This window comes from Pristiophorus japonicus, chromosome 8 (assembly GCF_044704955.1).
Source record: "Pristiophorus japonicus isolate sPriJap1 chromosome 8, sPriJap1.hap1, whole genome shotgun sequence".
NCBI classification, from domain to species: Eukaryota; Metazoa; Chordata; class Chondrichthyes; family Pristiophoridae; genus Pristiophorus; species Pristiophorus japonicus.
The window spans coordinates 230,341,980-230,353,800 of record NC_091984.1 but is presented as its reverse complement, the minus strand read 5'-3'; the positions used below and the strand labels follow the sequence as shown (position 1 = coordinate 230,353,800).

The window sequence follows — 11,821 nt, the reverse complement described above, 5'->3', positions numbered from 1 at the left end:
CTTTGAATAACCCTTTGAATTATCTTTCTTCTTTATAAATTATTGTCGTGAAGAGGTAGCAAGCTGATAAGTCACTTCAACCAGACTTGTTTAGCAAGGGGAGAGGAGCTAAACACAGGACGAAATATAAAAAATGGAAATGTACCTAAGGAGATTGCAACATGTCCAACCCACACCAAACTACCCCCAGCTAGATCGCTCAACCTTCCAGTTTAAACATTCACATAAAAATGACAAGGTCCTTACTTTTAATAAAAACAAGTACCTCTAAGCTTCGAGGCATTTCTCTAACCAACTATTGGAAACTAAAGACCCCCCCCCCACCCCACTTCCTTTCCCCACCGCCACCCCCAATGCCCCCTCCCCAATCTTGTCAACGAGGCAGTCCATATGACTATCTTCCGTCGGCGATGGTGGAGAAGCAGGTGTTCTCCCCGGGAGGTGGGGGAGGGGGGGGGGGGGGGGGGGGAAGAAACAAAAAAAAAAACATAGGTTCGAGTCTTTGGCTTTATGTCGGAGAGGTGTGCATCCGCATGTGGCTGATCAGGTTGCGCTGCTGCGTGAACTTGCCGCCGCAGACTTGACATTCGTAGGGCTTCTCGCCCGAGTGGACCCGCATGTGCTCCGTCAGCCGGTACTGCCTGGTGAAGCGCATGCCACACTCCTCGCAGGCGAAGGGCTTCAGGCCCAGGTGGCTGCGCATGTGCCGTGTCATGGTGCCCCGCTGGGTGAACATCTTGCCGCAGATGTTGCAGGGGAAAGGGCGGCTCAGCCAGTGGGTCTTCTCGTGCTGCCGCAGGGTGGAGGGGTCCCGATAGCTCTTCTCGCAGACCGAGCACTTGTAGGGCCGGGCGTCGCCGCCGCCGCCGGTGGTGGTGGTGGTGGTGGTGGTGTTGTAGGGGGCGGCCGGGTGGGGGTGGTGATGGTGGTGGTGGTGGGGGGGGTGATGGTGATGGGGGGGCGCGGCCAGGCCGTCCGCCTCGTCCTTGATGTACAGGTCCTCCTCCGTGTGCGTCTCCACGTGGGCGTTGAGCTGCTCGGAGCTGGGAAAGCCCTTGCCGCAGGGGATGCACACGTAGAGGTTGTCGCCGTAAGCCGCCGGCTCGAAGCCGTCGGGGCCCGGCCGGTAGGCGTGGCCGCTGGGCTGCCCGCCCTCCTCCTCGCTCTGCCCGCTCTCGTCGCTGCACTCCTTCCCGTTCTCCTCCTCCTCCTCCTCCTCCTTGCAGTGCATGGCGTGGTCAAAGTGGTGGCCCGAGTCACGCTCCAGCGACTTGACCAGCGGGCCCATGATGACGCCGTTCATGACAGAGGTACCCTCCTCCCTGCAGTTCATGCTCTCCTGCCTGTTAAAGACCTTCTCCTGCTTTATCCAGCCGGTGTTGCGGCCCGAGAGGCGAAAACCCTTGGACTGGCCGGTGTCGGCCAGGCTCTGGTTGTCAGTAATGTCATTCCGATCTGTGGACTCGCTGTTCTCAGCTTGATGAGGATTCGTGGTGTTGTCTTCGAAGGAGGCACTGTTGGTTGCAGAGACAGAGGCAGAATGCGGAGAGCCCTGGTTGCACTCGCCAAGCTGCATGTCTTCCTGAGACATGTGAGGAGGGATGGACGGGCTTTTCTTGGACAAGTCGAGGCCCAGCATTTGCTCCTGATCCCCGCTGTTGTTGTTGTTGTTGTTGGTGCCGTTGGTATTGCTGCTTTTGCTGGTTTGGCCGTGAGAATGAGAGTTTCCTTTGTTTGAGCTAGCGATGTACAAGTCTTCCCCAGTCACCTCCACCCGGTGCAGCTCCCCCGCCTGCTGCCGCTTGAGTCCCTCGGGCGGCGACCCCGAATAGTGTGCCTGGATAACCGGCGCGGAGGAGAGTCTATGGCCCCGCCCGAGCTTGCCGGGGTTGGGGCCGACCAGCTTGCCGTGTAACATCTTCCCGTTGCGTTTCATCCTCTTCCTGCAAAGGGCGGTGAGGTCGTGGAGCTGGAGGTAGCTGGCTGCCGTGAGGAGGGCGTTGAAGTTCTGCTCGCTGGCCTGGTCCGTCACCAGCAGCTTCCCGGTGTAGATGAAATCCAGAATCTGCCGAAAGGTGTTGGCGCTGACCATGTCGGTGTCCAGGTTGATCAGGTTGTCGTGGAGCACCAGGGACTTGAAGTACATGCTGCTCGCCGCCAGAATGTTCTTGTGGGCGCGGAACAGGGCATTCTCGACCACTATGATGACGTCGCAGAAGAACCCTTTGCTTCTCTGTTGGTTGAGTTGCAGCAGTAGTTGTTTGGCATGATTTGGGAGTTCCATTTCCACCTCTGATTCCTCAAACATTAACCACCTGGGAAGAGGAAAGAAATAGAAAATATGTTTTTTTGGGTGTTGATTTAGGTGTCCTTGTACAGGAAACAAAGTCGTTAGCATCCAGAACTAGAGGGCATAATCTTAGAATAAGGGGTCGCACATTTAAAACTGAGACGGGGAGGAATTTCTTCTCAGAGGGTTGTAAATCTGTGGAATTCGCTGCCTCAGAGAGCTGTGGAAGCTGGGACATTGAATAAATTTAAGACAGAGATAGACAGCTTCTTAACCGATAAGGGAATAAGGGGTTATGGGGAGCGGGCAGGGAAGTGGACCCAAGTCCATGATCGGATCAGCCATGATCGTATTAAATGGCGGAGCAGGCTCGAGGGGCTGTTTAGCCTACTTCTGCTCCTATTTCTTATGTTCTTAGGGAGGCAAATGGCATGTTGGCCTTTATTGCAAGGAGGTTGGAGTACAAGAGTAAGGACATGTTGCTATAATTGTGCAGGGCTTTGATGCGCCCACACCTGGAGTACTATACTCAGTTTTGGTCTTCTGATCTGAGGAAGACCATATCTGCCTTGGAGGCAGTGTGACAAAGGTTGACTAGATTGAGTCCTGCGATGACAGGGATGCAATAGGAGGAGAGATTGAGTAGAGTGGGCCTATATTCTCGAGTTTAGAAGAATGAGAGGCAATCTCATTGAAATATACAAGATTCTGGGATTGTTGGAGCAGGGAAGGTTGAGAGGAGATTTGATTGAGGTATTCAAAATCATGAGGGTGTCTAAAGAGAGTAGAGAGAGAGAGAAAGGGAGAGAGAGAGAGAGAGAGAAACTGTTCCCATTAGCGAAGGGACGAGAACCAGTGCACACAGGTTCAAGGCAATTGGTAAACGAACCAAAGGTGACAGGAGGATAAAACTTTTTTTTTACGCAGCGAGGGGTTAGGATCGGGAATGCGTTGCCTGAAAGGGTGGTGGCGGCAGACTCAATCGTGGCTTTTGAAAGGGAATTAGGGAAGTGCCTGAAGGAAAATAGAATTGCAGAGCTACGGGGAAAGGGCGGGGGGAGGGGGGGGAGAGTGGGACTAGCTGAGGTGCTCTTGCAGAGAGCCGGCATGGGCTCGACGGGCCGAATGGCCGCTTCCTGTGCTTCTGTAATTCCGAGGGGGATTGACAGGGTGGATGCTGAGAAATTGCTTCCCCTGGGCTAGAGTGTCTAGAACTGGGGAGTGGGGGGGGGGGGGGGTGGGGGGGGAGGGGGAGGGGAAACAGTCTAAGGCTAAGGGGTCAGCCTTTTAAGACTGGGATGAGGGGGAATTTCTTCACTCAGAGGGTGGTGAATCTTTGGAATTCTCTGCCCCAGAGGGCTGTGGAGGCTCAGTCGTTGAGTATATTCAAGACAGAGGTCGATAGATTTTTGGACTCGAGGAATCAAGGGATATGAGGATAGTGCAGGAAAATGGAGTTGAGGTCGAAGATCAGCCATGATCTTATTGAATGGCAGAGCAGGCTCAAGGGGCCGAATGGCCTACTCCTGCTTCTAATTCTTAGGTTCTTATGCTTAAAGGAATTACATGATTTTTTTTTTTTTGGTCATCCTTCAAATTGCTACTTGCTCCTCTCGGATTGGCCAGATGCTTGCTGTTGGGAAGATTGGCAAAAACTAGACTAGGTCGAGACTATCAAGTATGACCCAACATTGTTTGCGTAAAAAGAATGAGAGGTACCGGAATGGACAGGCTCAGGGGTCAACCGGCCACTTTAAATATCGAAGCTGTTTCCTTCCTGTACTTTCCACTCGTCTCTTTACATACAAATACAGAAAACAATTTGGATAGATGCTTCGCTCAACGTCAACCGCTGCTGCTTTGCTCTGCGAAACACAATCATTGACCTGGAACTCCCAGCCTCGAGGGTCCGTACGGAGTGTGTACGGACCCGGGAAGGCATCGCAAAAGCTGGTTTTCAGCGCACAAGGTGCATGCGCTGAATCGCGGCTGCTCCGATCCGTCATGCTCCAGTTCGACAGATCCTCCTCAACTCGGGAGCGAGGACATCTCTGCAAGGGCAAGATTGCGGGATTTACCCATATCTTGCCCAGCAAATGTCCTCAGAACTTTTGCGCCTGATAAAAGCAGATGCATAGCCTATTTTTACAGGCGTAAAGAGGTTAAAAACATAAAAAACAACATTTAAAAAAACACATTATTTTTAAAAAACCCTGCCCACCACGTTACATTTATTTTTCGCCATAATTTTAAAAACTTTTTTTAAAAACTCAATTTTTTTTCTCTGATATTTAATAACTTTAATTTCAATTAATTTTAATTATGTGAGATGTGCTTTTTATTTTATTACGGGTTCAGTGTCTTTGTTTTTTTTTCCCCCCCTCATAAATAGCAATGAGAACTGGTAGATATGGAGTTCCCGTTGCTATTAATGAGAAAGCTGTGGAATACTGTACCCGATTGGCTGAGAACGCGCTCCGCAGTGCGGGAAGAGAAGGTCTCCCCACCGGAATCCCACGCTCCTCCCGGACCACCAGGTATTTTCGTAAAAATGTTTCAGATCGGAGACAATTGCCCCGCAGGAAGCCTCCGACCGTAATTTCAGCCCCATTTTTTTTTTAAAAAAAGGTACACAAAGTGCCCAGGGACCACTTTGTTCAATGGGACCGCTTTGTTCGGCTGGAGATTGCGATGTTTAATAAATGTTCCCGACATCTGCATCCTAAGCACCTTAGGTGCTCTGCTACGTGAAAGGTGCTATATAAATGCAAGTTGCTGTTGGAGCTGGAAGCATTGTACGCATCACTGACCAGTTATCAAGCCTGCATTGCACTCAATTTCCCCCCCCCCACCCCACCCACCCACCCACCCCTCAAAGGTCCAACGCATGCTTTGGAAACAAACAGGAAGGGTGCTGTATTGTGACCTTTCACTGTAGTCGAGATGTACTAGTTTCCCCCAGGCTAATATTGGGTTGACTGTCTCCCAAAAAAACAAAAACAACAAGGTCAGTAGAAAACCTTTGTTTAAAAAAACCCAACAAAGCCAATAATGACTCGGGAGGGTGGAGGAGGGCATTTCATGGTCATGAAAATGGTGCCGGATTTGGGGGAATGACACTTCAGAAACTCACTCCACAGTGCTGGTAACTGCCCAGGGACTGCAACTCCTCATCGAATGAGGATGACTTGCTTCCACATGGGTTCACAGATGTTTCAATGAAGGACCCGATGTTCCAGTCCTGAACTCCAGTTGAGGGGGTGGAAGATGCCTGTGGGTGGATTTTTTTTAACATGTAGTGGCCGTTGCACACCAGCCACCACACGGGCTCGACAGAGCTAGGTCTTGGTCCAGTGGCAAGGGTTAACCAAGACGACTGGAGACCAGCTCCGCTGCACGGACCCAGCGCGCGCACATATCGCAGTGTGGGCTGGCCCGTGCTGCCCGGCCCGTGCTGCCCCTGGGCCCTCGGCTCTTCTGGGCCCCGAACCTTCATTTGACGCACCTCCACCACGATCACTCGCAGAGAGCGAGCTCGCTCTTAATACAGCTCAGCAGAGCCTACTGCATAAGGGGTTGTGAGGCAAAATGTTAACCCCCTCCGCCACTAGTGCTGTCACCAGCCTTATCTGGTGGATTCGTACCAATACACAAGAAAAACAAATGACGATTAAGTCGCTAAGCTTTATTAATGTGCCGTACTCTCAATTCATCACCTTAAGGTGGTCCCACCATCTCTGGCTGGACTGTAACCACTTATATTTCATCCTGCTTTTACACTGCCCAAAATACCGTCTCCAGATTAAACCAATGTTTACAGCAACATAATCTGTAACTTTACCCATGGTTCATTTCACAGTTCAAGTAGTATGGGGCAAAGGCTAGTTGTGAGGTCTTCTGGAATGTCTCAAATATTGGATTAATTCACAAACCCAGACTTTATTTTACATTCAGAAAGTTGGCAAGTAAATCCTTTGTCCATATGGAAAGAGGCCAAAATGATTTCCCCCTCCTCCACCCCTAGATATATTGACCAGTTTATCGAAAAGGAGAACCTGCCATTGCTAACTTAATGTTCTTGGTCTACGAGGAAGTTCTTGCCCCTCAGTCAGTGCGGTATGATTTATGTGACACCATTACAGGTAATACTACCGATCTCTATTCCAAATGTTGACATAAAAAAAAGTATGAGCAGAAATTGAGACAACAGGGAGTTGAACAGGAACTACATCTACACATCGAGTTCCGATGAAAGAAAAATGAGTTGCTAATTTGTTCAACTTAGCGAGGATACTTTTATCGTTGCCAGCTCCGTGTGTTTTGTGTAAAATTACACGCGAAGGCTTCCTGCTAATCCTTTTTTTTGTGGGATATTTGGCACAGGATACTTTAGATCTAGCAGTAGCTTTCACAATGAACCACTTCAAACAGAAGTACGCTCATAAAAAGTCAAGATATCCGAGCACAAGGTTCAAGCCCCACTGCAGGTCTTGAGCACGTAATCTGTGCTGACTCTTGTAGAATCACAGCACGGAAGGCCATTCGAGCCATCGAGCCTGTGCCACCTCTCTGCAAGATCAAATCAGACAAAAAGCAGGAAACTATGGACCAGTTAGCCTAACATCTGTGGTTGGGAAAATGTTGGAGTCCATTATTAAAGAAGCAGTAGCAGGACATTTGGAAAAGCAAAGTTTGGTCAGGCAGAGTCAGCACAGATTTATGAAGGGGAAGTCATGTTTGACAAATTTGCTGGAGTTCTTTGAGGATGTAATGAACAGGGTGGATAAAGGGTAACCAGTGGATGTGGTGTATTTGGAATTCCAGAAGGAATTTGACAAGGTGCCACATAAAAGGTTACTGCACAAGATAAAAGTTCACGGGGTTGGGGGTAATATAATAGCACGGATAGAGGATTGGCTAACTAACAGAGAACAGAGAGTCGGGATAAATGGTTCATTCTCTGGTTGGAAACCAGTAACTAGTGGGGTGCCGCAGGGATCAGTGCTGGGACCCCAACTAGTTAACGTAGCCAAGTTTGCTGACGATATAAAGATGGGAGGAAAAGCAGTGAGTGAGGAGGACATGAAAAATCTGCAAAAGGACATAGACAGGCTAAGTGAGTGGGCAAAAATTTGGCAGATGGAGTATAACGTTGGAAAGTCAGAGGTTTGGCAGAAAAAATCAAATAGCAAGTTATTATTTAAATGGAGAAAGATTGCAAAGTGCCGCAGTACAGCGGGACCTGGGGGTACTTGTGCATGAAACACAAAAGGATAGTATGCAGGTACAGCAAGTAATCTGGAAGGCCAATGGTATCTTGGCCTTTATTGCAAAGGGGATGGAGTATAAAAGCAGGGAAGTCTTACCACAGCTATATAATATATTGGTGAGGCCACACCTGGAATACTGCGTGCAGTTTTGGTTTCCATATTTACGAAAGGATATACTTGCTTTGGAGGCAGTTCAGAGAAGGTTCACTAGGTTGATTCCGGGGATGAGGGGGTTGACTTATGAGGAAAGGTTGAGTAGGTTGGGCCTCTATTTATTGGAATTCAGAAGAACAAGAGGTGATCTTATTGAGATGTATAAGATTATGAGGGGGCTTGACACGGTGGATGCAGAGAGGATGTTTCCACTGATGGGGGAGACTAGAACTAGAGGGCACAATCTTAGAATAAGGGGCCGCCCATTTAAAACAGAGATGAGGAGGAATTTCTTCTCTCAGAGGGTTGTAAATCTGTGGAATTTGCTGCCTCAGAGAGCTGTGGAAGCTGGGTCATTGAATAAATTTAAGACAGAAATAGAGAGTTTCTTAAACGATAAGGGGATAAGGGGTTATGGGGAATGGGCAGGGAAGTGGAGCTGAGTCCATGATCAGATCAGCCATGATCTTATTGAATGGCGGAGCAGGTTCGAGGGGCCATATGGCCTACTCCTGTCCCTATTTATGTTCTTATCATAGGCAGCCCCTCGGAATCGAGGAAGACTTGCTTCCACTCTTAAAATGAGTCCTTAGGTGGCTGAACAGTCCAATACGAGAACCACAGTCCCTGTCACAGGTGGGACAGATAGTTGTTGAGGGAAAGGGAGGGTGGGACTGGTTTGTCGCATGCTCCTTCCGCTGCCTGCGCTTGTTTTCTGCATGCACATGGCGATGAGACTCGAGGTGCTCAGCGCCCTCCCCGGATGCACTTCCTCCACTTAGGGCGGTTCTCATGCAAGAGCACCTCACAGCTAGTTCCACCCCCCCGCCCTTTCCCCTGTAAATGTTTCTCGTTCAGGTACTCAGCCAACTGCCTTTTGAAAGCCATGATTGAGTGCAGTAAGCTCAATCTCTCCGCAGCTTTTTGACAGTAAACCACATCGACATACTCCAATGCATCTCTCTCTGCCTTCGTCAAGCTCAGTGGGACTGCCTTAACTCCATCTTGCCTATCTGATTGGAGCCAGAGCATTGCTGGCAGTGGCTATGCTTCCTGCCCTGCGCTATTGCACACACCACCCATTTATTTTGGATTACACCTTTTGTGAAGTGCATTGAGACTTTGGTTTAATGTTACAGGCAGTGTGTGTGTGTGTGTGTGTGTGTGTGTGTGTGTGTGTGTGTGACAGAGAAATTAGCAGTGGTTATTACTGAGGGAGCACTGCATTGTTGAAGATGCCATGTTCTGAATGAGATGCTGAAGCAGAGATCCCGCAATTGGATGGATGTAAATAAAAAGAATCCCTTTTTCCGAATGGGAGGGGAAACGTTCTCCCAGTCTGGGCCAGCATCCATCCCTCAACCAATACACCAAAATTAACTGATCATTAATTTGTTGCTGTTTGTTGGACCTTACTGTGTTCAAATTGGCTGCTGCTTTTCCCACACAACAGTGATTACGTTTCAAAAGTAATTCAGGGACTGTGAAGTAGCTTAGCATGTCCTGTGGACATGAACGGCACTATATAAATGCATGATCTTGCTTTTCTTTAAGTGAAGTACTTAGAGACCTTTCGGAGAGATGTGATGAGGTGCTTTATAAAAAGTAAAGACTTGGATTTACAACCACCTTACATCCCAAAGCGCTTTACAGCCAATGAAGTAATTCTGGAGTGCAGTCACTGTTGTATTGTGGGAACCGCAGCAGCCAATTTGCGCACAGCAAGCTCCCACAAACAGCAATGGGATGTGTTGATTGAGGGATAAATATTGGCCCAGGACACTGGGGATAACTCCCCTGCCCTTCATCGAAATAGCGGTCACGGGATCTTTTACGGCCACTTGAAGGGGCAGATGGGGCCTTGGTTTAATGTCTCATCCAAAAGACGGCACCTCTGACAGTGCAGCACTCCCTTAGCACTGCACTGGGAGTGTCAGCTTAGGCTTTTTGTGCTCAAGTTCCTGGAGTGGGACTTGAACCCACAACCTTCTGATCCAGAGGAGAGAGTGCTACCCACTGAGCCACAGCCGACACTGCAAATACAAATATAAATGAATATACAATGAATATAAATGAATACAATGAATCAATAACCAAAGCTACAAGCTGCACATGGGGAAGAAACCTCAGGGATAGGTTGTGGTGAAATATCTGAATGTTGCGTGGTAACATTAAAAAAAATATATATTTTGTAAATCAGTCAGGTGAAAGCATAGTTCAGCTTATAAACCTGATGTTGCTCAAGAGGATCATGCACGTGCACAATCGATAGCCAAAAATGAGTCGGTTTACTCACAACGAAAATGCTTTTCCGAGCCAAGCCTAACAAATTTAAAAAAAAATCTTTTGTTTCACTCTGAAAAGACTCGTATTTTCAGAGCACCGTTGCACATCTCTGAAACGCTTCAAAGTGCTTCACCTGCAATTGAAGTCCCGTGCAGGGCAAAGGCGAGAACCATTTGGCAAACAACAAGGTCCCACAATGAGATGACTGAGCAATTAAACCTGTGTTTTTTCTTTTGCGGCAAAGTTGATCAAAGGGGAGGATGTTTGGCCGGGAGACCAGAAATCTTGAAATTTAAAAAACAAAACAGAAAATGCTGGAGTCACTCAGCTGGCGAGGCAGTGACCGTGGAGAGATGCTACCTGACTGACCTGCTGTGCAGTTCCAGCTTTTCCTGTTTTTATAACCATTTCAACAACCGCAGTATTTTGCTTTCAAGACCACAAATCTAAGATAGTGCAGTGGGATCTTTTAATGTCCCCTCCCGGAACCACCAGAACAGGCTTATAACTTAATGTCTCAGCAGAAGGATGGTACCTCCAACGATGCTGTACCTCCTTAGTACTGTTCCGGCTGGATTCAGTACAATAGCACAGTGGTGATGTTACGGGACTAGTAATCCAGAGGCCTGAACTCAAAATCTTAGTTCAAATCCCACCACGGCAGCAGATGAATTAAATAAACCTGGAATTAAAAAGCCAGTACAGGTACAAGATCCGAAATCCGGGGTTTGAAAAAACAGAATTGTCCAAAAACCGGACATTGTGCAGATTTTGCATGAGTCGTTGTCCATAATCCAGAAATATTTCCCAAAAACCGGACTTTAAGCTGCACTTACCTTTTTCGAAGCAAGAATCCAAAAAAATATGCAAACCGGCCCGGCACTGAGGTTTCCAGATTCGGGCCGTCGGATTTTATTCTCCAAAATCCAGAAAACCCCAAAAACCAGGAATGGCCTCGATCCTGAGGTTTCTGGTTGCGGCACGTTATACCTGTATCAGTAATGGTGACTGTGAAACGAACGGATTGTCGGAACAACCCATCTGGCTCACTAATGTTCTTTCGGGAAGGAAATCTGCCGTACTTACCCGATCTGGCCGATATAGGACTCCAGACCCACAGCAATGGGGTTGACTCTTAACTGTCGCTCTGAAATGGCCCAGCGAGACACTCAGTTGTAACAAGCCAATTACAACAAAGTGATCACTGTGGGAGCACCTTCACCACACGGACCGCATGGATGAACTACAACAACTGTACATTCCTGTCTGGCGTAAAAATAAAAAAAGGGAAGGTGGCTCAACCGTGGCTATCTAGGGAAATCAGGGATAGTATTAAAGCCAAGGAAGTGGCATACAAATTGGCCAGAAATAGCAGCGAACCCGGGGACTGGGAGAAATTTAGAACTCAGCAGAGGAGGACAAAGGGTTTGATTAGGGCAGGGAAAATGGAGTACGAGAAGAAGCTTGCAGGGAACATTAAGGCGGATTGCAAAAGTTTCTATAGGTATGTAAAGAGAAAAAGGTTAGTAAAGACAAACGTAGGTCCCCTGCAGTCAGAATCAGGGGAAGTCATAACGGGGAACAAAGAAATGGCAGACCAATTGAACAAGTACTTTGGTTCGGTATTCACTAAGGAGGACACAAACAACCTTCCGGATATAAAAGGGGTCAGAGGGTCTTGTAAGGAGGAGGAACTGAGAGAAATCTTTATTAGTCGGGAAATTGTGTTGGGGAAATTGATGTGATTGAAGGCCGATAAATCCCCAGGGCCTGATGGACTGCATCCCAGAGTACTTAAGGAGGTGGCCTTGGAAATAGCGGA

At 48.2% G+C, this 11,821-nt stretch overlaps 1 protein-coding gene across 2 annotated transcripts in view; it reads right to left on the bottom strand.

The window, feature by feature from the left end:
* Window positions 1-473: 473 nt before the first annotated feature.
* hic2 (hypermethylated in cancer 2) overlaps window positions 474-11,821 on the bottom strand; it is a 123,358-nt gene continuing 112,010 nt past the window's right edge. For both annotated transcript variants that reach the window (XM_070886399.1, XM_070886398.1), the window contains exon 2: window positions 474-2,315. In XM_070886399.1, coding sequence (XP_070742500.1) covers window positions 509-2,308 — 1,800 coding nt within the window. In that variant the 5' untranslated portion in view covers window positions 2,309-2,315 and the 3' untranslated portion in view covers window positions 474-508. The remainder of the gene's footprint in view (window positions 2,316-11,821) is intronic.